Source organism: Ovis aries, chromosome X (assembly GCF_016772045.2).
Source record: "Ovis aries strain OAR_USU_Benz2616 breed Rambouillet chromosome X, ARS-UI_Ramb_v3.0, whole genome shotgun sequence".
Lineage (NCBI taxonomy): Eukaryota > Metazoa > Chordata > Mammalia > Artiodactyla > Bovidae > Ovis > Ovis aries.
In genome coordinates, this window is record NC_056080.1 from 104,647,751 (window position 1) to 104,668,644 (window position 20,894).

The 20,894-nt window shown below is 45.9% G+C and overlaps 1 protein-coding gene and 1 long non-coding RNA gene across 3 annotated transcripts in view; one reads left to right on the forward strand and one right to left on the reverse strand.

Annotated features, from left to right (window-relative positions):
* Positions 1–4,401, reverse strand: part of TMEM255A (transmembrane protein 255A) — a 48,227-nt gene extending 43,826 nt beyond the window's left edge. For both annotated transcript variants that reach the window (XM_004022347.5, XM_004022346.5), the window contains exon 1: positions 4,184–4,401. In XM_004022347.5, coding sequence (XP_004022396.1) covers positions 4,184–4,241 — 58 coding nt within the window. In that variant the 5' untranslated portion in view covers positions 4,242–4,401. The remainder of the gene's footprint in view (positions 1–4,183) is intronic.
* The window catches only part of LOC121818169 (uncharacterized), a 54,388-nt gene continuing 35,319 nt past the window's right edge, over positions 1,826–20,894 (forward strand). Inside the window, exons 1-3 of the long non-coding RNA XR_006058234.2 lie at positions 1,826–2,592; positions 5,945–6,073; positions 13,929–18,942. This is a non-coding gene — a long non-coding RNA (uncharacterized LOC121818169). The remainder of the gene's footprint in view (positions 2,593–5,944; positions 6,074–13,928; positions 18,943–20,894) is intronic.

Sequence of the window (20,894 nt, forward strand, 5' to 3'; positions counted from 1 at the left end):
CTCCCCCAAGTCACCCCTTGTTTTATACTATAAGGACTAAAATTGTGTAGAATGAAATCATCTCTAGCTGAACTTAGGGAGCTAACCATTTTAAGGAATCCCAGGGTGAATCCTTTTTAAAAGTGAAGAATCACCCTTCCGTTTATCTTTAGAGGCACTTTGACTGAAAAGTCACATCTTCCTCGAGCAAGAAACACCTGTTCTCTGATGGTGTGGTCCAGGCTCCCCAAAACAGCTCTTTGTGTCTGCTTGGGACATTTTCCTGGCTATTGTTTTATTGAAGAACCGAGAAGCAGAGTTCTGTTCTTCTTAGGGTACAATGTGGGGCCGGCCTTAGATGTTCCCATATACACCGGGACATCTTATTCTGATTTTAAATCAGTGTATCAAAAAAAAAAACAAAAAACCCTCAAACACCATGAGGTACTTCAGTACAGCCGCAGGTATGTGAAAACAGTGCCCACCAGTGTCTTGGTGAGCAGTCAGTACTTGTTGAATAAACAAGAGGTCACATCTCAGAATCCCTTCCTTTCTAATCAAGAAGGCTATGGGGTGTGTGTGTGGGGGGCGGTTGTGTGAATAAACATGAGGGACAATCATAGAATTGTCTTTTTTTAAATAGGGTGCATCTCAGGGCTCCCCAGCACAAAAAGCCTTCTGCCCAACCAGTGGGACAATTCCACTGGCTCCCAGTAGCCGGTCAATGTGGTGCCCAGTATCTTTCTGTTTAAACAGCAACCACCCCTGCAACCACCAGCAGTGGGAGAGTCTGAATCCCGTCATTGGCATTGCCTGCCCCTCTCCGCCCCCAGCAGCCTCCCTGCAGAACCACTGCAGCCCTCCCTCTCTGCAGTGCCCCACCTCCACCCCAGATTCATGACAACCAAGATGCTCTGCTCTTGAGAAGGGCCCAATTATTTGCCATCTCCACCCTTCCAAATACAGCCAGCTTCTCCCTCCTCCCAGTCTCCTCCCTGGTCAGAGCCCCCACCTGCACTGCGGTCATTGAATCCGGGTCCCTCCCTTCCTCTCAGACCTGCTCAAAATTCACCTCCTCCAAGAAGTTCTCCTTGATCAAGCTTGCTCTCCTCTAATCACTCATTATTTCATGTCCCTGAGTTCCTAGCTACCTCACTCAGTAAGTCTATTCATTATAACTGCTACAGTTATGCTGTAATTGTGCGTCTGGTCCACAACCCATAAGATATCCACCAGTCCCAGGATTATATATCTGACAGGAACCAAGGTGTGGGCTGTCAGAAGGTAGGATGGATGGTGTCTGCTCACTTTTTTTTTTTTTAACCTTGTACATGTTCCCGATTCCCACCTTGACAACAAGGGATGCAGTCTCTATCAGAGTGCAGCAAGGACTGAGGCCCATAATTCTGTCCTGTGTACTAGGTTGTTGTTGACTGGCTAATCCTTCGCGCTGACCTTTGAACCCACTAGGATTTGCTTACCTGGGTCAGCTGGACCATACAGGGTGGGTCTCAGGAAGTCCAGCGTTGAGCATCCGTGGAAACAGGTGGCTGCCCACGCAAGAGCCTCAACGCTCTGCCAATTTCCCAAACGTTTCCTTAAAGGTGCTGAAATCCCCGCTTCGGGCAATACTTTGATCAGAGACCTCCAAGTCCACCGGTGAATTACAAATGTGTTATTTGCAAGGGAAGGTGAGCCCTGCTGTAGTAGAGGTGCTTTAGCGCCTGGGGGCGGTGTTGCCAAAAGGGAGATGGGGGTTGCCGGGAGGGGCGTGAAGGGGCGCCGGAGTCAAATTTCAAATTACGGTCCAAGCGCCTGCTACGCCCAGGTCGCGGACTAATCGCTCATTCCCAGGCAGCCGGCAAGCGTAGAGTGCAGGGACCTTGGTGCAGTGTGTGTCTGTGTTTTCTATTTTATTGTTTTGGCTGAGGTTGTGTCCTGCGTGTAGAGGGAATTCCCTCAGAAATGCTGCCCTTGGAGGCTGAAACACTAACCCACCCACCTCCACTTCCCCTCCCCCATGTAAGGGAAGGTGGCGTTGCCAGGGCTGAGGTAAGTGGGAGCAGCTCCGAAGTAGCCCAGACGCTGATTCAGGCCTGGGCTGTGCGGGACCTACGCCAGGGAACTCCGGGGAGACTCCCCTGTCGAAACTCTGGAAACCCAGGGTTACCACTCGACTCGGGAATTTGCTCTGCCTTGGGTCTGCGCACTTTACGAAGCAGGCTGCGTGGAGCTGGCTCGCACGTCCATATGGGATCTGTAATTCTTTTTCCCGCAGTGTCGAGTCTGGACTGGGCGAAGCCCACTCATCTTGTTGCGCAGATGTTTCGGGAAACGCCTGATTGGCTGAGGGCCCCTGAGAGCCCAAGAAAGAACTCTCTTCAACCCCGTTCCCCAACAGGGTGCCTAAGAGCAACGCTCTAACCCGGGGTCCCTAACCTGCCCACTTCCGCACTGGCAGAGGGGCTGGCACGGGCGGCCGGCTTTGCAGGTGGTTGTGGCCGCTGCGGGAATGCGCGCAGCCGGAACCTCGCACTCTGCCATTCGGCCCTCGCCTGCACGCAAGCCCGGCGTCGAGGAGCCAGGGCTGCGTTGGCGCCACAGCTGGCCAAGGTGAGGAGTGCATTCTGTGTGCGTGTGAGCTTGTGGAGGGAGGGGGGCTTCGCGTGCGCGCACACGCGCGCGCGTTGAGGTGGGGGCGGTTAAAGAGACCTGGGGAGTGGGGAGAGTCTGGTACTGCTGTGTTCTGGATTCGGATCTGAGCCCTTGGCCTTATTTGTACCACGTTGCAAATAACTACACCCTTAAAAATAATTTTTTTTAAAAAGCAAATTCTTGTACTGAATAGGCAAAACCATTAAAAAATACGGATCTTTCCACCATCCAAGAGACGGTTTCTGGGGCCTCTCGGGTGAACGAATTCTGTTGAGACGGAGTCTTTTGCAGGCAGTAGGGAGCTTACGTAGGGAGTTCAGCCCTCTCCCTGCCCCCTCCCCTCGATGTTCCCGCAAATTCTTTGGAGAAGACCTGTGCAGGGTGGATGGCAATAATTCGGGACAGAGGGATTTTGCAGAATGTAAAGTATGTTGGAAAGCGGGGATTCGATGTGGTTCAAATGTATATGAGGCGAATGGGAAGATTAGGTGGAATCGTGGCTTGACGATCCCCTCCCGCTCTCCTGGGCTCCAAATTAATTTCTCCGCCCAGTGAAATCATAGGGCTTGGGAAGGTGCCTAACAGCTGAGGGGGGACGGGGTTTTTTGTTTGTTTGTAACTACCTAAAAGTGGCTTCGAGGAGCAGCCAAGTTGATGCCTGGAGGCAGCTGTCCCCCACTTTTCAAGAGGAAAGGTGTTGAACAAAATCAGGCTAGTGGATCCCCCCTCCCCCTCCCTTCCACCCGGAGAGGAAAAGCGCGACTTCAGAAGATGCGCGGGTTCGCGCTCCCTCTTTCTTGCGCTTTCACTCGTTCTCCCCCCCCCCCCCCCCCTTTTTTTTTTACAATCAACGCACACTCCGTGCTCTAGGAACAAAATAGGAATCAAATTCAAGGAATGTTGATCCTGCCGCTGCAGACAGCCGAGCTGGGCTGTCTTGAGAGATTCCTAAGGAATTCCCCTCCTGCCAAGCCCCCCGCCCCGTTTCTTCTTACCCCCCTCCTGCTGCCCATCCCCCAGGGTTGCGCAAACCCCCCCATCAGCGAGGTGCAAGTCAGGCTTCCCCCCACTGCAGCTCTGAATTTCAGGGCAGCTTCGACTGAGTTGGGAGGGGGCGAGGACCCTGTTTCTTCTAATTATCTTTAGTGGTGAGCTCTTAGAAGTGACGGGGACTTTGCAAAGAGGGAGCGTCGAATGGAAAGCGAAGGCGCAGGTTGCAGGGAAGTGTTTTGATCCCCCAGACAGCTGAGATTTACCGCCGGCTGCAAGTCTGTCGGCACACGCACACAAACACGCGCACACCCGCACTCCGGTAAGGGATACTCCGACGCAAGCTGGGCGGTCGCAGCTCCGCGCGTCGCACCCCCCCCCGCCGGGCCGCTCCCCTGGGGCTCGGATCCACGACCCCGATGGCGGGGCGCGCGGACCCCCCTCCCTCGCCCCGCTTCCCGCCCCCTGGCTCCCCGGAGCGGCCCGAGCGCTCGCGGTCCAGGGGGCAGCGTACTCACTCCTGGCCGCCGCCGCCCCGAGGCAGGGAGGCTAGACTTACCCATGGAATCCGGCAGGGACATGTCGCTGGACCGCTGCTGAGTCAGGGACTGATGCATGGTGAGAGCTGCCCTGTGGCCCCGGCCCCCGAAGCTGCTTCAGGCGCCCCCGGCTCAGGGCGCCCCGCAGAGCATCCTACTCCGCGGCTGCCGCTCCCCGTCCCTCCGGAGAGCTGAGAAGAGACTGCCTCGGTTGCAAGCTGCAGCCCAAGTGCCTCCTCCCCCTCCCTTCCCCTCTTCTCCCTCCCTCCTCTCCTGCCTCCCTCTGCTCCGGGAGGCAGCAGCATTGGCGGTCCGAGCAGCGACGTGCGCTTGCGCAAGACCCCTCTCCGCCCTCCCCCTCGGCCCCCTCCATCCTAGTTATCCACCTCCCAGCCTCCCAAGCCAGACAGGGAGCCGTTTTAGCCCCTTGGGGCCGGGACTGCGTAGAGAAAGAGGGGGAAGCCACAGCCTGGGGCCGAGTGGCCTTCTCTGTACTTTGGAGAGAGGGTCTTGGGCTAGCATCCTGTTCTAGGATTTATAATTGGGGAGGGGGCAGAGTAAGAGGTTCAGAGCTGAGAACACACACACACACACACACACACACACACACGCACGCACATTTGTGCAGGTTTGGTCTTAGTGCTTCCAGAATGACATAATGGAGCTGGAGACGATCCAGAGAAGGGCCACTCTATAATCAAGGGGATGGGGGAGGGTAGAGGGGGTTGCCATATGAAGATAGATTAAACAAATGCAGACTCTTCAGTCTAGAAAGATAAAGGCTGGGAAGGGATGTGACTAGAGTGTATAAAATTATGTAGAGATGGAGGGAGGGAACACAGCCTTATTCACCAAATCTGAGAATTCTAGAACCAATAGCCCCCTAAAAGCTAGATGTAGATTCAGCAAAAGTAAATATGACTCTGCATCAGCACCTGAATTTGTGCTTTTGTTCAAGGTTCTTTTAGGTCAACGATCTCATTTTCTCATCACAGCAGTCATGCAAGGCAGGAAAAGGAGGTATCAATAGCTCCATTTTACAGATGGAGAAACTGAGTCTCAGAGAAGAGATGAAAAATTCCTGTATTCACTCAGCTAGTCAGTAACAGAGGTGGAATGTGAACCTAGATTGGTTGGACTCCCAGGTCAGTGCTCTTCCTGCTAAGATAGCTAGTAGAGAAATGCTATTGTGTATAGCACGTTGAAAACCTGAAGAATTCATTAGCCTGGAAAGGTGCAACAGGATGAAAACACAAGTAGCTTCACCAAGAGTGAGAAAGTCATGGCTGACAGACCCACTGTGGATTGCTGAGGGAAACTGGGGATGCAGTAGGAAGGTCCCTGCTCTTGGAGAACAACCAGGTCTTCCCCCAACCTGTCCTTCCGGATCCCATCAGGCTCTTGGGCTGGAATCACTCTGTTGTTGGCCCAGAGGATGCTTCTAACGTCTCCCAAATGGCAGAACAGAGGAGGTCTCCTTGGTGTGCCTTGAGACATCTGCCTGGTGGCCAAGGGAGGTGGAAGGTGAGGGAGGGGAGAGCAGTGGGTGAATCAACGGTTTGAAGGCATTCATTCTGCCCCAGTGAGAGCTCCCAGGCTCTGCTTGCCAGGCCTCCTTCTGACCACCTCCCCTTGATGACTGCTAACAACCCTCTCTCCATGTGAACCCTCAAAACACACCCAGATCAAGTATAAAACTCTCCTGAGAGTTGATGGGATGAAGAAGAATACCTGTTTCTTTCCAGCTCTGCCTTGCTAATCTACTTTCTTTCCTTACCCAGGAAATGGAACCAAAGACCCTTGTCCTTTCCCATCTTCCCAAGGAAGAAGAGATGCTTCCTGAAGGTGGAAAAGGGAGCCCTTTGTCAAGAACTTGGGCACCCCAGGGGCCAGGCTGAAGGCTGTGTCAGGTATTATTAGCAGCTCTACGCTATAGATGCGGTTTCAAAATCTGGGATTCATGTCCTAGATAGAGATAGGATGCCCAAGGTTGTAGAGGTGTGTGTCTTAAGCATGTTTGGCTTATGTGTCAGAGTCTCCAAGAGCCCCACAAGGGCAGAGAAAAACCCCATATATACATTCTGCCATGTTTGTCTCCAGTTCTGTTTACTCGTCTCTTCCTTCCCCCACTCTAAATATCCACAGATTTAACGGGAAGAACTCCTGCAACCAGCACTGATTTCTCAGGAGTACTTCATAATTAACTGATTTTGTTGCTGTGAAAGTAGTCTTGAAGAGGTTTTTATACAGGCGGGAAAAGACAGCTTTACACCTTCTTCCGGGATCTGGGTTCCCCAATAGCAATCATACAGCTAGAGAGCCCTAAAGAAGCCAAACAGAAACTTGTTACTATGCTGGTTACAATGGATCGAATGCTGTCTTTTCACTTGAGAGAGAAGCACATTACCTGTGACTTGACACAGAAGGCATATGTAATTTGACCTTTATAATCAAAGCCGGAAACTCGGAGGTACCCTTAATTGGGGGAGTGAGCCTTGCTTTATGCACCATCTGTATTCCTGAATCTGGCGCGAAAAGAAAACACTGTTTTAGAAAATACTAGAGAAGCTGGCTATTCCAAAGAACAGCGTACTGTGTATTTCCTTCACACTGTACCGTATGGGACTTGGAACACAGCAGGCTCTCAGTCAAGTTAAAAATGACTTGGAGACCAGTAGCAGTGACAATAGCAGCAGCTGCGGCAGCTCAGAGAGTAGTAGCAGTCTTCTCCCGAGAGATGCTGGGCTTGTTTGCTCAGAGGACCTGCCATAAGTGGAGGGACTAGAATGGGAAATCGGGAAAAAAAAAAAAAAAACACATTTCAGCTGAACCTGACACAGGGACCCCCTTTCCTCCAAAAAAAAGTTTATTTTAACTCAGAATGAGGCAGACAATTAAAAAGCAAGAGGCAATTTTTCATGGGCTCTATTCTGATTTTCTTCCTGTCAAAACACTTGTGGGTTTTCTACATACATCAGCTCATAGTAAAATTTACCAATAGGCAAGCCGCCTAGATGAAGGAACAGGTCTTTCATGCTAATGAAGGCTACTATAAAACTGCTTGGTTAGCTTCTGATAAAAAAGAAATTATTAAAATGGCTTAAAATAAATCCTTTCGTTGCAAGCTTAATCAAGCATACAGTGTTGCCCTGGGTTGCAAACTGAGGAGCATGAGATTTTTGCCAGTGGGGCTGCAGCCTGCTTCTCTCTTCTCTTTCAAACCAATGATAAGCGTGCTCCCCAAAAGCCTTCAGACCACTAGAAAAATGCCAGATGGCGCCCTGCCTCTAACACGTTCACTCTGGGAATAGCCATAGCACTCCATCACTTCCTTATTTTGATGATCAGTTTGACTGGTTACTTGAAGAAGGAAATGGCAACCCACTCCAATACAAAATTGCTGCAGTATCTTCATGATTCCAAATTTGGGGATGTACACTAGAGAGATCATGTATACATGTGTACATACACATATATGCATCTGTGCATATTTGGAATAGTGGCAACACCCGTATTCACAAATGCACAAACACACGTACATACACATACATATTTACATCCTAACCATTCCCTCTCTGCTGTGGTTACCACCATTTACCTATCAGCTCCAGACATGAGTTGACCAAGGATAAGAAAGGAGCTTCAGAATAAAAGAGAACCTGAAAGAATCCAAACATCTCTAATTGACGCCAGAGTTCTGTCCACCCAGACTACCACAGGTCAATATCTAGTATCCAGTGCTTGCACTGAAAACAGATAAATCAGAGGAGAACCATGGTTGATGGTGTTATTTTGCCAACAGAGTACGACTGGTTCCCATCATTAGCTTGTAATTTTCTTTGTGTACCAGGAAAATCACCACAGCACCAGGAAGCAAAGCTGGTACTTGTCTTTACTTTGCTATTGTTTCCTTCCTATTCTGTGACCTGCATCAGTTACCAAACACTGTCTCATTAGTGTTTTCCAGTACCAGTAAGAAATTTTTGATGACATGATTTTAAATGGATGGAACATCATTTATTTATCATTCCCTGCTATGGAATATTTTCAGTTCAGTCTCTCAGTTGTATCCAACTATTTGCGACTCCATAGACTGCAGCATGTCAGGCTTCGCTGTCCATCACCAATTCCCAGAGCTTACTCAAACTCATGTCCGCCGAGTCGGTGATGCCATCCAACCATCTCATCCACTGTCGTTCCCTTCTCCCCCTGCCTTCAGTCTTTCCCAGCATCAGGGTCTTTTACAATGAGTCAGTTCTTCACATCAGGTGGCCAAAGTATTGGAGCCTCACCTTCAGCCTCAGTCTTTCCAATGAATATTCAGGATTGATTTCCTTTAGGATTGACTGGTTGGATCTCCTTGCACCCCAAGGGACTCTGAAGAGTCTTCTCCAACACCACAGTTCAAACACATCAATTCTTTGGCACTCAGCCTTCTTTATGGTCCAACTCTCACATCCATATATGACTACTGGAAAAACTGTAGCTTTGACTAGACAGACCTTTGTCGGCAAAGTAATGTCTCTGCTTTTTAATATGCTCTCTAGGTTGGTCATAACTGTTCTTCCAAGGAGTAAGCATCTTTTTTTTATTTCATGGCTGAGGTCACCATCTGCAGTGATTTTGGAGCCCACCAAAATAAAGTCAGCCACTGTTTCCACTGTTTCCCCATCTATTTGCCATGCAGTGATGGAACTGGATGCCATGATCTTAGTTTTTTGAATGTTGACTTTAAAGCGAGCTTTTTCACTCTCCTCTTTCACTTTCATCAAGAGACTCTTTAGTTCCTCTTTGCTTTTTGCCATAAGGGTGTTGTCATCTGCATATCTGAGGTTATTCATATTTCTCCCAGCAACATTTTAGAGGTATCTAATTTTCAACATTATAAATAACACAGTGAACTAAATATTGGCATCTTTATTACCATGGGATACAACATTACAGTGGAATCATTGGTTCCAAAGTTTCAAATGTTTATTTCCAATTAAAACATGTTTATCAACATACAGTAAAGTGCACAGGCCTAAAGTGTACCTATTAATGAATTTTTACATAAATATACTCTTGTCACCACCACCCAAATCAAGATGTCGAACCTTTCCAGCATCTCAGATGATTCCCTTTAGCCCCCTTTCCAGCCAGTAACCTTTCTAGATGCAACCACTATTCTGATTTTGATCGTTAAGGCTGAATATACTCAAGGTTTTTAATACATATTGCCAAATTTCCCTCCAAAATATTTGTAGTAAATACATTCCCATCATTAGCATGTGAAAGTGCCTGGATCCCCACCCTTGTGGCTTTACCTTGCAAAGGAGATGTTTTAGCACTTAAGACACACCTGGTTACAGTCAGCGACCAGAAGGACCAGTCAAGAAGCCAACCTGGGGTTCAGGTGCACAGCAGGTGTCCACAGGGAACCACAGATATAGGAGCAAGAGGTGGAGGGCAGGCCCGGAGGGCAGCAAGTGTCCCAGTCCACAAGTACCTTAGAAACAACTGCTCAGTCCTTTCCTTATTTTCACTTTTGTTCTCCTTCACACATACCCAACGTCTTTTTTTTGCAGCTTCCAAAATTTCTATAATGATCTCTTAATTATGCCTGGCATGAAGTAGGAACTTAGATACTTGTTGAATATATGGCACTTTTTAAATTGATTGATTTTAGCTGAAGGATAATTACTTTACAATATTGTGATGGTTTTTGCCATACATCAATATGAATCGGCCATACGTATACATGTGTCTCTGGGGAGTAGAATTGTGGGAGAGGGGGTAATTTACATCCTGTATACCTGTGGCACTTGTTATCCCCTAGCTTTTTGCTGCTTCCTGAAATAAAACATAACACTAAATATTCTCCAAACAGCAGAGATGCATGATGTGATAAATTACCCCCTCCCCCACAATTCTACTCCCCGGAGATAACAAGTTGGAACGCATCTTTCCTGAATTTTTTCTCCATGCATACTTTTACTTTTGTTTGAGAGTTAAATACTCGTTTTAAAAAGTAAACTTTCTCAATAATAAGATAATATATCTTTTGTTAGGCATTGCAAGCTGCATTTAGTAGCATTCCAATATACCACATCAAAGTTCTTCAATCAGTCAAGCCTAACAACAGTCCATCCTTGCACAATAAAATCCCCTTCAATTTATATTACTACACCTACTTAGCTCTTATGGGCAGGGAATGGAAATTACATCTCACTTCTGATCACTAATGTGTGGTGAAGAGTATCAAGAGAATTATATGAAAATGAATATAAAAAAATGATTCTGATTTCAAAGTAGGTGGTTTGGAAACATTACCAAAAGCATAAAAAATGATACAGGTATACGTACTTCTAGTAAATTCTTGATAGGAATGTTCTGAAGAACAAACAACCTGTTTCTTCCTACAGAAAGAAGGTAGTTACTTTTTAAAACCTAGTGGTTTTTTCCACAGAATTTCACATTTTCCCAATTCATAGGCTTAAAACAGAGAACAATAATCCATGCAGCAGTGAATACACTGGGGAGATCTTGATATTCAAAAGGGCCAGGTAATGCTTTTTTGAATTTTAGAATAAATGTGACAGAGGTTAATAATCACAGAATGTTAAGGTTAGAATGAGATCAGTCAGTGAGTAAACATAATTAACATATTTTATACTGTAAACTATTTACTGAAGGAAAAATCCATACAGAAAAATTCACCATACATATTATTTTCTGATCAGGAAGAAGGGGCAGGAGATGAAGTCGAGTGGCTTCAAGCCCACAGAAATGGGTTGGGGGATCGTTTGGTGGGTTTCGCGGTTTGGATGCCCTGGTTTACCTGCCAGAGATGGTGGTTGGTGGGGAGCATCAGATAGGATTTAGTGAAGCTGTAACTGCCTTGTTTCCTTCCTCTAATTAATTACAGAGCTCAGTACATCCTTTTCCCTTATCCCCATCCAAAAACATTCATTAAACACCTAATTAGATGTGGCATTGTCGCAGGCGGGGGCGTGTGTGTCCAGCTGCTTTGTTCAGGTTTGGACTGGAGAGGATTTCTGTGTTCAGTGTTTTCTGGGAAGCAATAGATTTGCTCCCAATTCAAACTGCTCCACAGAGCCTTTGAAAATGTTTACACTCTGTGACCCAGTAATTCCACTTCTGGGAATCTGTACTAGGGAAAGAGAAATCCGGACTGAGATTTATGTGCAAGGATGTCCATGGCAATGTTATTTATAATAAGGAGGAAAACTGGGGGAAAAAACCTGAAATGCCCAAATTTAGGGGAAAGATTAACCAGGTGATACCACAGCCATAGGAGGCACATGTTATATTGTTATGTTTGGCCAGAAAGGTCATTTGTGTTTTCTGTACCATCTGATGCAAAAATCTGAATGAGCTTTTTGGCCAACCCAGTATCAGAGCTGTTTCAAATATTAAGGACATAGAAATATCTATAATAATGAGTGAATACATAGGTAAACAACTACATGCATAGTTTGATCCCGATTTTGTTTAAAATTGCATCTATATGCAGAGCAAAATGACTAGAAGGAAAGTCATAAACATTCACTGTAGTTACCTCTGGGAGGTAGGATTCAGGCGACTACCTGCTTCTTTATACTTTTCTGTATCTCTCAAATATATTCAGTGAGCATGTATTCTTATTACAATTAGCCTCCCAAACCCTCCAGATTCTATTTTATAAACAAACTGAACAGGTGAATGTTTCATAAATTGCACTCTCCTCCCTGCAGTGTGTTGTTGGGCCACTCAGGACTCACTTTGGTTCTTCTCCCTCATACACATACACACCCACACACGCAGACACACACACGCAGACACACACGCACACACACACGCAGACACACACACACACACACACACACTGCTCTGCTTTCAGTCTTCCTTGCCTGAGTGCAAGTTTCAGGCAATGTGTCACCTCTCTAAAGGGAATTTGTGCTTCTTTTTCATTGTGTGATTAAAGCTTGTTAATGCTGGCAGGTGGCAAGTACTTTTTCTGATCCAGGTCTTTCTATGCCCTGGAAATTACACCGGTAGGGGGCTGTCTACTCTGTGGATTGCCTGAAAGGAACAGCTTTCTGGAAAACTGACCTGTCTGGGAAAATAAGAGGAACACTGCCTGGGGTAAGGTAGGGCAGTGGGAATTTGAGGGAAAGATAGCCTAGAGAGTAAAATAAGTAGCTTTGTTTATTAGAAAGGATACCCTTAGTAAAGTTGTATTTTACGGTCTTACTGTTTAAAAGAAATACAGCTCTGTAGTTCAGTTAGACCTGTAGCAAGTTCTGTTGGAGGTAAACTGCCCCTAACTCCATGCCTGCCTCTCAGCTCTGTCAGATCCTGAGATCCTACTGTAACGAGGAGGGGGATCAATAAAGGCTGACTTCCTTTAACAAACAGCCAACAATTGCAAAAGTGAAATACGAACCTAAATTTTGAACGATACAGCAATTTGTATAAATTACAAAGTGAAATTCTTTTCCTCCCCAGTGTCACTCTTCAGAGGTAACTTCTATTAAAAGTCTGGTGTGTGTTTCCACTTTTCCTATGCAAATACAAGAAGAGGCACACACAGAGAATTACACACATAGTGAACAAAAATGGAGCCAAACTATAAATATTATTCTGTGACTTACTTTTTTTAAAAGCCCAATATTATTTCATGGGCATGTTTCCATGTCAGTATATATAGGTTTCCCTCATTTTTTTTAGCAACTGTGTAACATTCCATCGTGGGAGTGCTTCAGACTTATTTAACCAAGTCCCCTTGGTTGGACATTTCATTTAGATCTAGTTTTTTGTAGTTACAAGCAATAATGCAATAAACATCCCTGTGTACATACCATGGAATCAACTTTAGGGGGAATCTTCTTTCCATCAACTGTGCATTACCTAAGCATTTGCAATTAGTTTCCTGGGCTCTGGAGAACAGTCTTTAATGGCCATGCCAAATGTTCTGTAGCGTCCCGAATGGTCTAAGGCATCCTTTCCAATTAAGCTGCAGTCTACTACACACTGCATTTTAAATGACATTATGCTTTAAGGACAGGGCACTGTCTTGCATTACTGACAGTGTCATAATGCTCTATCTTCATACTAATGCCCTGGACTGCAGTGGGCACTGCGGCCCAACACAGGGGGACACAGATATGTGACCTTCCCTCATCCACTTCTATCCAGCATCTCTCTATCACTTCTGGCAGGAAGATCCAGTGAGATACAAGGTACTTTCTTTGCCACCGACTGGCCTCAGGGGAAGAAATAGGAGAACAGTAATAGTAACATCTGAATTGAGGGAGACCAGACTGCTTTCCACCCTTCTCCCCTCCCCATGTCTCCCCACTACGCCCAGGTGCTCATTGTTTCCACTAACCTTCTAGTGGCTTGCAGGCCCTAGAAAGAGTCACCCTCCTTGGAGGCGACCTCAGCCTGCACCCCCATCAGAACACATTTCTTTTCAGAACTCTCAGTTGCCAGTGTTCATTTGTGTTAGCATGACAGAGAGTGCTTAACGGTTGGCATCAAGAGACCATTTCCTAGCCCTTGGCTTTTGATCAAATCAATTAATCTCTCTGAGCCTCCATTTTGACATCTGCAAGATGGGGCTAGTACTAACATCTTCTCAGTGTTGATGTAGAGATGAAATGAGGTAGTGTAGGGAAAAGGCCACTGAAAGCAAGGAAGAGTGTTCTATGATTGTGAGGTGCTGTTATTATTTATGGATTCTCTCTTCCAGATAAACCAATTTGATTTGATTTTGTTTAGATGGAGGATTTCTGGAGACTACAGTGTTTTAACTGGGAGGAGTGCTTGCTGCTGCTGCTGCTGCTGCTGCTGCTGCTGCTAAGACGCTTCAGTCGTGTCCGACTCTGTGCGACCCCATAGACGGCAGCCCACCAAGCTCCCCCATCCCTGGGATTCTCCAGGCAAGAACACTGGAGTGGGTTGCCATTTCCTTCTCCAATGCATGAAAGTGAAAAGTGAAAGTGAAGTCACTCAGTCGTGTCCAGCAACCCCATGGACTGCAGCCCACCAGGCTCCTCCATCCATGGGATTTTCCAGGCAAGAGTACTGGAGTGGGGTGCCATTGCCCTCTCCAGGAGGAGTGCTTATGAGGGTGAAAATGTCAGGTTGTGGAGTGGGCCAGTGGGGAAGCTATTTTGAGATGGGGAATCCCTTCCAGACCTTCAAACCCACATATGGAGGGGGTTGCTGACACCCCAAGATGGAAGGCTGACCAGACTCCCCTGGGCTAAAATGGAAGAAAGGTCTCTGTTTCCCTTTTCTGTCTCCAGGGGAGAGGAAGATGGGTTGGAATGGGGACGAGAACAGCATAGATTTCTGTGGGCGGGCCTGTGTTCTAGCAACTGTTTGGTGTATTTTTAAAGGTCAGAGAGGCTTTGGCTCTATAGGATGGAGTGGCTGTGACACCTGATTAATGTCTGTGCAGTACTTTCCAGAATGAAATTTAATCAGCAGAATGATTGCAGCAAGCAGCTGCCTGGAGGAAAATGATCCTGTTCTAATGGTGGCTTGTTTGATGTGTTGGCATTGTAGTGGGGCACGTACATTATTAGTCCAGCCCAGGGGGCGCCCAGCTAGGACACTGGCTCAAGTAGTAAGGAAATGCAGCAAACAGCAGCAGCCCTTCTATGGCTCTATGTGGGGTCACTTCTTTCAGACTGTCAGCTCCTCCCCACTCAGAAGACCTTTACTGTCAGCCTCCTGCCTGCCCCCGAGGGTCTTCCCTGTCACCTCCTTCAACCCAATCCTATCATTATTCTCCATCCCCAAAGCCTCTCAGATCCATCATTCTTAGTGTTCCCCGCACCAGCTTCAAGGCCTTCCCTGACAGCTTCCTCCAGCACACTCAGACATGCAAGCGTGCGTCCCTCCACTTCTCCCACAGGTGCTCTCAAGGCTTAAGCGAAATGAAAATGGTCTCTCCTTGGTCTAATTAACCCTTCTTTGCCTATTTTCTCATCAGAAGCACAGAGGCCATGATACTGACTTGCAGAAATTCTGTAGTCAGTTTTTTTTTTTTTAATGATTTTTCTAACATGTTTTTGGCTACACGATACAGCCTTTGTGATCTTAGTTCCCCAGCCAGGGACTGAACCCATGCCCTTTGCATTGGTAGCCCAGAGTCTTAACCCCTGGACCGTCAGGCAAGTCCCTGTAGTCAGTATTATACTCTGTAACAGGTAGGAAATGCAGCAGATACCTAGGTGATGTGTGTGTGTCTGCGTGCATGTGCGATCGGTTGTGTCCGACTCTTTGCCACCCCATGGACTGTAGCCTGCCAGGCTCCTCTGTCCATAGAATTCTCCAGGCAAGAATACTGGAGCGGGTTGCTGTTTCCTTCTCCAGAGGATCTTCCAGACCCAGAGAATCCAACCCTTGTCTCTTGCATCTCCTGCATTGGTAGGTGGGTTCTTTACCAACCTAACCACCAGGGAAGCCCCTGACTGCCATGTGCTGCCACTCAAATACCATGGTGTGCCTTCCACCCAAGCTGACTGTGCTGGGCCGTCCTCACCAGGACCTGTGGTTTGAGAGGTTTTCCTGGTATTAGAGCCAGGTTGAAGGGACTAATCACACTTTCTTGCTGCTGTTTTTTTTTCCCCAGTTTGAAAAGCTTGCACTTAACCCCTCCAGGGTGTACCCCAGAATCACCACAGGGACCTGACCCAGCACAGGGGAAGTGCTTGGAATTATTAAGGCCCCGGTTTACAGTGGAAATGGTAGCTTTTTAGAATGAAAAGGAATCAAAGTGAAGGCTGTAACAATCCTCTCTAAACTCAAAGTAATGCTGAGCAGGCTCTTCACCGGAAGTTGCAAGGACCCCCAGGCTTCCCCAAGGCACCACCCCAGGGTCCTGTGTGTGAAATGAATCTGAAAACCAGGAAAGCAGAGGCCAGTGTTCCTGGCCCCATCAAGCTGTGGATACGTGCGAGAGGGTCTAGAGGCAGAATTGAACCAGAGAAGGTAGACATTGTATTCAGTTAGAAAACATCTTGACTATTTTAAGCACTTGCATTGAGGCAGATTCTTTACCATCTGAGCCACCAGGGAAGCCTCTGCTATGTACCAGGTCCTAGAAATAATTAAGATTCAAAAAAATAAATAAGATCCTTCCTTCAAGGAGTTTGCAGTTTTTTGTTTTGTTTGGTTTGTGTTTTTTTTTGGTTTGGTTGTTTTTTGTTTTGTTTGTTCCCCACACAGTTTGTAGGGATCTTAGTTCCTGGACCAAGGATTGAATCCAGGCCCTGGCAGTGAAAGCAAGAGTCAATTGAACTGCCAGGGAATTCCTTCAATGAGTGGGCAGAGAGAGGTTTGTAAATACATATATAAGTAAGTAAGTGAAAGTAGCGTTCTTGCCTGGAGAATCCCAGGGACGGGGGAGCCTGGTGGACTGCTGTTTATGGGGTCACACAGAGTTGGACATGACTGAAGTGACTTAGCAGCAGCAGCAAGTAAGTGAAAGTCGCTCAGTTGTGTCCGACTCTTTGTGACCCCATGGACTATACAGTCCATGGAATTCTCCAGGCCAGAATACTGGAGTGGGTAGGCTTTCCCTTCTCCAGGGGATCTTCCCAATCCAGGGTTCAAACCCAGGTCTCCTGCATTGCAGGCGGATTCTTTACCAGCTGAGCCACAAGAGAAGCCCCCAATACACACACACACACACACACACACACACACACATATAATTTAAGCACAGGAAACCAAAAGGAATGATAAAGGAGATTTATGTTGGATTCTGAAAGAGAACCAAGAAGGGAGGGGAGAAGTGGTACCTGATTTAAGTATTAAAAGATTTACTCATTCATTCTCTAGGATGTAAATCCCATGAGGTCAGGGACTTGTTTTGTTTGCTACTGTAGGTCTAACGCCTAAAACGATACCTGGACTATGGTAAGAACGCAATATTCATTGAATAAATAAACACATGCCTACTATCTGCTAAGAGTTGGACATGACTTAGCGACTGAGCAACAACAACAACAACAATGTGCTCAGCACTTGGGATACCTGGCGGGGGTGGGGTGATTAAAACTGAAGAGTCAATGAAGATTTCTAGGTTTTTGGCTTGAGCAGAGGACTGGTATTAATTCTTCCTTAAAGGCTTGGTAGAATCTGAGAGGGAAGCTGTCTGGTCTGGGCTTTTTGTGTCTGTGAGTGTATGTGGGAATTTTTGATTGCTGATTGAATCATCTTACTTGTATTGGTCTATTCAGACTATTTCTTCTTGAATCAATTTTGCTAACTTGTGTCTTTCTAGAAATCTGTCCATTTCCTCTATGTTATCTAATTTGTTGGCATACATTTGTTCATAACATGCCTTTAAAAAATTTCTCTAACATCGGTAGTAATGTCCTCAACTATAACTGTTGCATTGTCTATTTCTCCCTGTAATTCTCTCAGGTTTTGCTTCATGTATTTTGGTGGGGGTCTGTTTTTTGGTATGTATATATTTACAATTGTTATAGCTCCCTGAATTAGTGACCATATTATCATTATAAAATGTCCTCCCTTGTCTCTTGTAACAATTTTTGTCTTAAAGTTTATTTTTTTATATTAGTATATCAACTCTGTCTGGGTTACTGTTTTCATGATATGTCTTTTTTCATCCTTTTAATTTTAACTAACTTAATTGTATCTTTGAATCCAAAGCATGTCTCTTGTAGACCACATATAATCGGATCATGCTTTTTTATCCATTCTTCCAATTTCTGCCTTTTGATTGTAGTGTTTAATCTATTTGAATTTAATGTAATTAGCAAAAGGTAGGATTTATGTCTGCTATTTTGCTATTTGTTTTCTATATTTCACACCTTTTTTATTCATCAATTTCTCCATTACTGCCTTCTTTTGGGTTAAGTGATTTATTTTCTACTCTACCATTTTTATTACCTTGTTTCTTTTACTATATTTTCAGTTATTTTTAGTGGCTTCCCTGGGGGTTGCAATTAGTATATTAATTTATAAAAACCAACCAAAATTAATACCAAATTAATTTCAACATTATTTAAGAACTTTGCTCCATTCTTTCCCTGCTCCTTTATGCCGTTATTGTCACATAATTACATCTTTATACGTTGTATGTCATCAACACAGATTTATCATGATTGCTTTACACAGTTGTTTTTTAAAACAGAAAGAAGGAGAAAAGGAATGTGGTATATGGCCTAAAATTAATATTATGTATTGCCTTGATGGGCTTCCCCAGTGACGCAGTGGTAAAGAATCTGCCTGCTAATGCAGGGAACTCAGGTTTGATCCCTGGGTAGGGAAGATCCCCTGGAGAAGGGAATGGCAACCCATTCCAGTATTCTTGCCTGGGAAATCCCATGGGCAGAGGAGCCTGGTGCGCTACTGTCCTGGGGGTCACAAAGAGTTAGACACGACTGAGTGACTAAGCACGCAGCATGCACACATGGCCTTGATATGTGGTAAAACTGAGAGTGCCTCGAATGACCTCACTGCAAACTCCCCTTCCCATTCTGCTTCCACAGATGAGGGCCTCTAGCAAACGGCCCTCTATCATGGAGACCAGGCACCGTTCCTGCTTCTCCCTGAGTAATGGGCTCCAGTTGCCTGCCAGCCCAGAGAACTGTAAACAAGCCAATCCCAGCCTCCCACGGGCACCAGGGTTACTCTATCCTCTTTTTATTTTGGTGTTCCTTGCAGCTTGCAGGATCTTAATTCCCAGACCAGGGATTTAACCCATGCCGCCTGCAATGGAAGCACAGAGTCCTAACCACTAGACTTCCAGGTAAGTCCTCATCCTCTAGATACTACAAAGTCTCATCTCACACCCTGGTTTTTCACTCTATTCCCAAGCACAAACTGCTTGTGGCTCTGTTACAGGAAGTGTCCTCCTCCCTTAGGCTGTAAATATATGTGACTAATGAACTGCTGTCTATTTCATCTGTCCAGTGTTGGGTGTTGTATGTTTGGTCATCCCCATAACCCTAGGGCAGCATCCCTCCCTCAACAGGGGGTTGAAGAGGAGGTAATTAGCACAATCAGTGTCATGAACAAGATGGACCAACCATGACCAAGGACACCCTCAGGTTTAATTAACTATTCATGGCTAATGAAATGGTTCCATCATATGGCAAATGCTGTCTAAACTTGGCATTTCTGTCCAGTGGACTTGTGCTTTGGCTTGCAAGGCAATGTGTTGTCTTTGTTTGTCTCTTTTCACTCTGAATGCTCTAATCCTCAAGATAAGAATGGTCGCTGTCACTATGGAGAACAGTGTGGAGATTCCTTAAAAAACTGAAAATAGAGCTGCCTTATGACCCAGTAATCCCACTGCTGGGCATACACACTGAGGAAACCAGAATTCAAAGAGACACGTGTACCCCAGTGTTCATCACATCACTGTTTATAATAGCCAGGACATGGAAGCAACCTAGATGTCCATCAGCAGATGAATGGATAAGAAAGCTGTGGTACATATACACAATGGAGTATTACTCAGCCATTAAAAAGAATACATTTGAATCGGTTCTAATGAGGTGAATGAAACTGGAGCCTATTATACAGAGTGAAGTAAGCCAGAAAGAAAAACACCAATACAGTATACTAATGCATATATATGGAATTTAGAAAGATGGTAACGATAAGCCTGTATGCGAGACAGCAAAAGAGACACAGATGTATAGAACAGTCTTTTGGACTCTGTGGGAGAGGGAGAGGGTGGGATGATTTGGGAGAATGACATTGAAACATGTATATTATCATATGTGAAACGAATTGCCAGTCCAGGTTCGATGCATGATACAGGATGCTTGGGGCTGGTGCACTGGGATGACCCAGAGGGATGGTATGGGGAGGGAGGAGGGAGGGGGGTTCAGGATGGGGAACATGTGTACACCCATGGCAGATTCATGTTGATGTATGGCAAAACCAATACGATATTGTAAAGTAATTAGCCTCCAATTAAAATAAATAAATTTATACGAAAAATAAATAAAATAAAGTAAAGAAAGAAAGAAAATTACATTACAAAAAAGAATGGTCACTGTTTGAGTATATCCCATCATCGTATGCTATTGGTTTTCACCCATATTTGGCAGGTGGTTTCTGAGGCACCTGCCTGTCAAGACAGCACACACAGCATCTTGACCAGTTGGCACTTGATCACAGTTACCAAAGGTGGAGCTATAGCTCTCTGGTCAGTGTCTAGCCTGGTGACTGTCACTAGGCATTCAGACAGCCATCACCCACCCTGTTCATGATTGTGCACTGCCAGGACGGGCCTGGGGACACTTCTTCGTAAGGTTCATGGAAAGGAAAGATACTATCACCCTGAGGAGAATTACTTGATTATTCGTTGCCTAATAGTCATTGTTATTCAGGCAAGGACAGCATCCTTGCTTCACTCCTATACTGCTGCTTCCCTGGCTACTGTCCTGTATGCTCTCCTGACTCCCAAAGGTATTGAGGTGCACATTCATGGTCCCCATGGCCCAGGCATCCATGATTTTAAAAATGGGAAGGAATATTTCATACTTAGTTGCTATCCCAATCTATAACCCCTAGCCAGTGTGCCTGGGCTTTGCCTAACACTGCTGCTTGCCAGCATGCCAAAAGTCCTAATCTTGCAGTCACAGGGCTTGATGAATCCCATTCAGGCCATAGACAAAATGATCTTACTGGATGTGGACCTCAACTCAGGGAATATTGGCATTCCCTGGAGGAGGAGGCAGCTGCCTA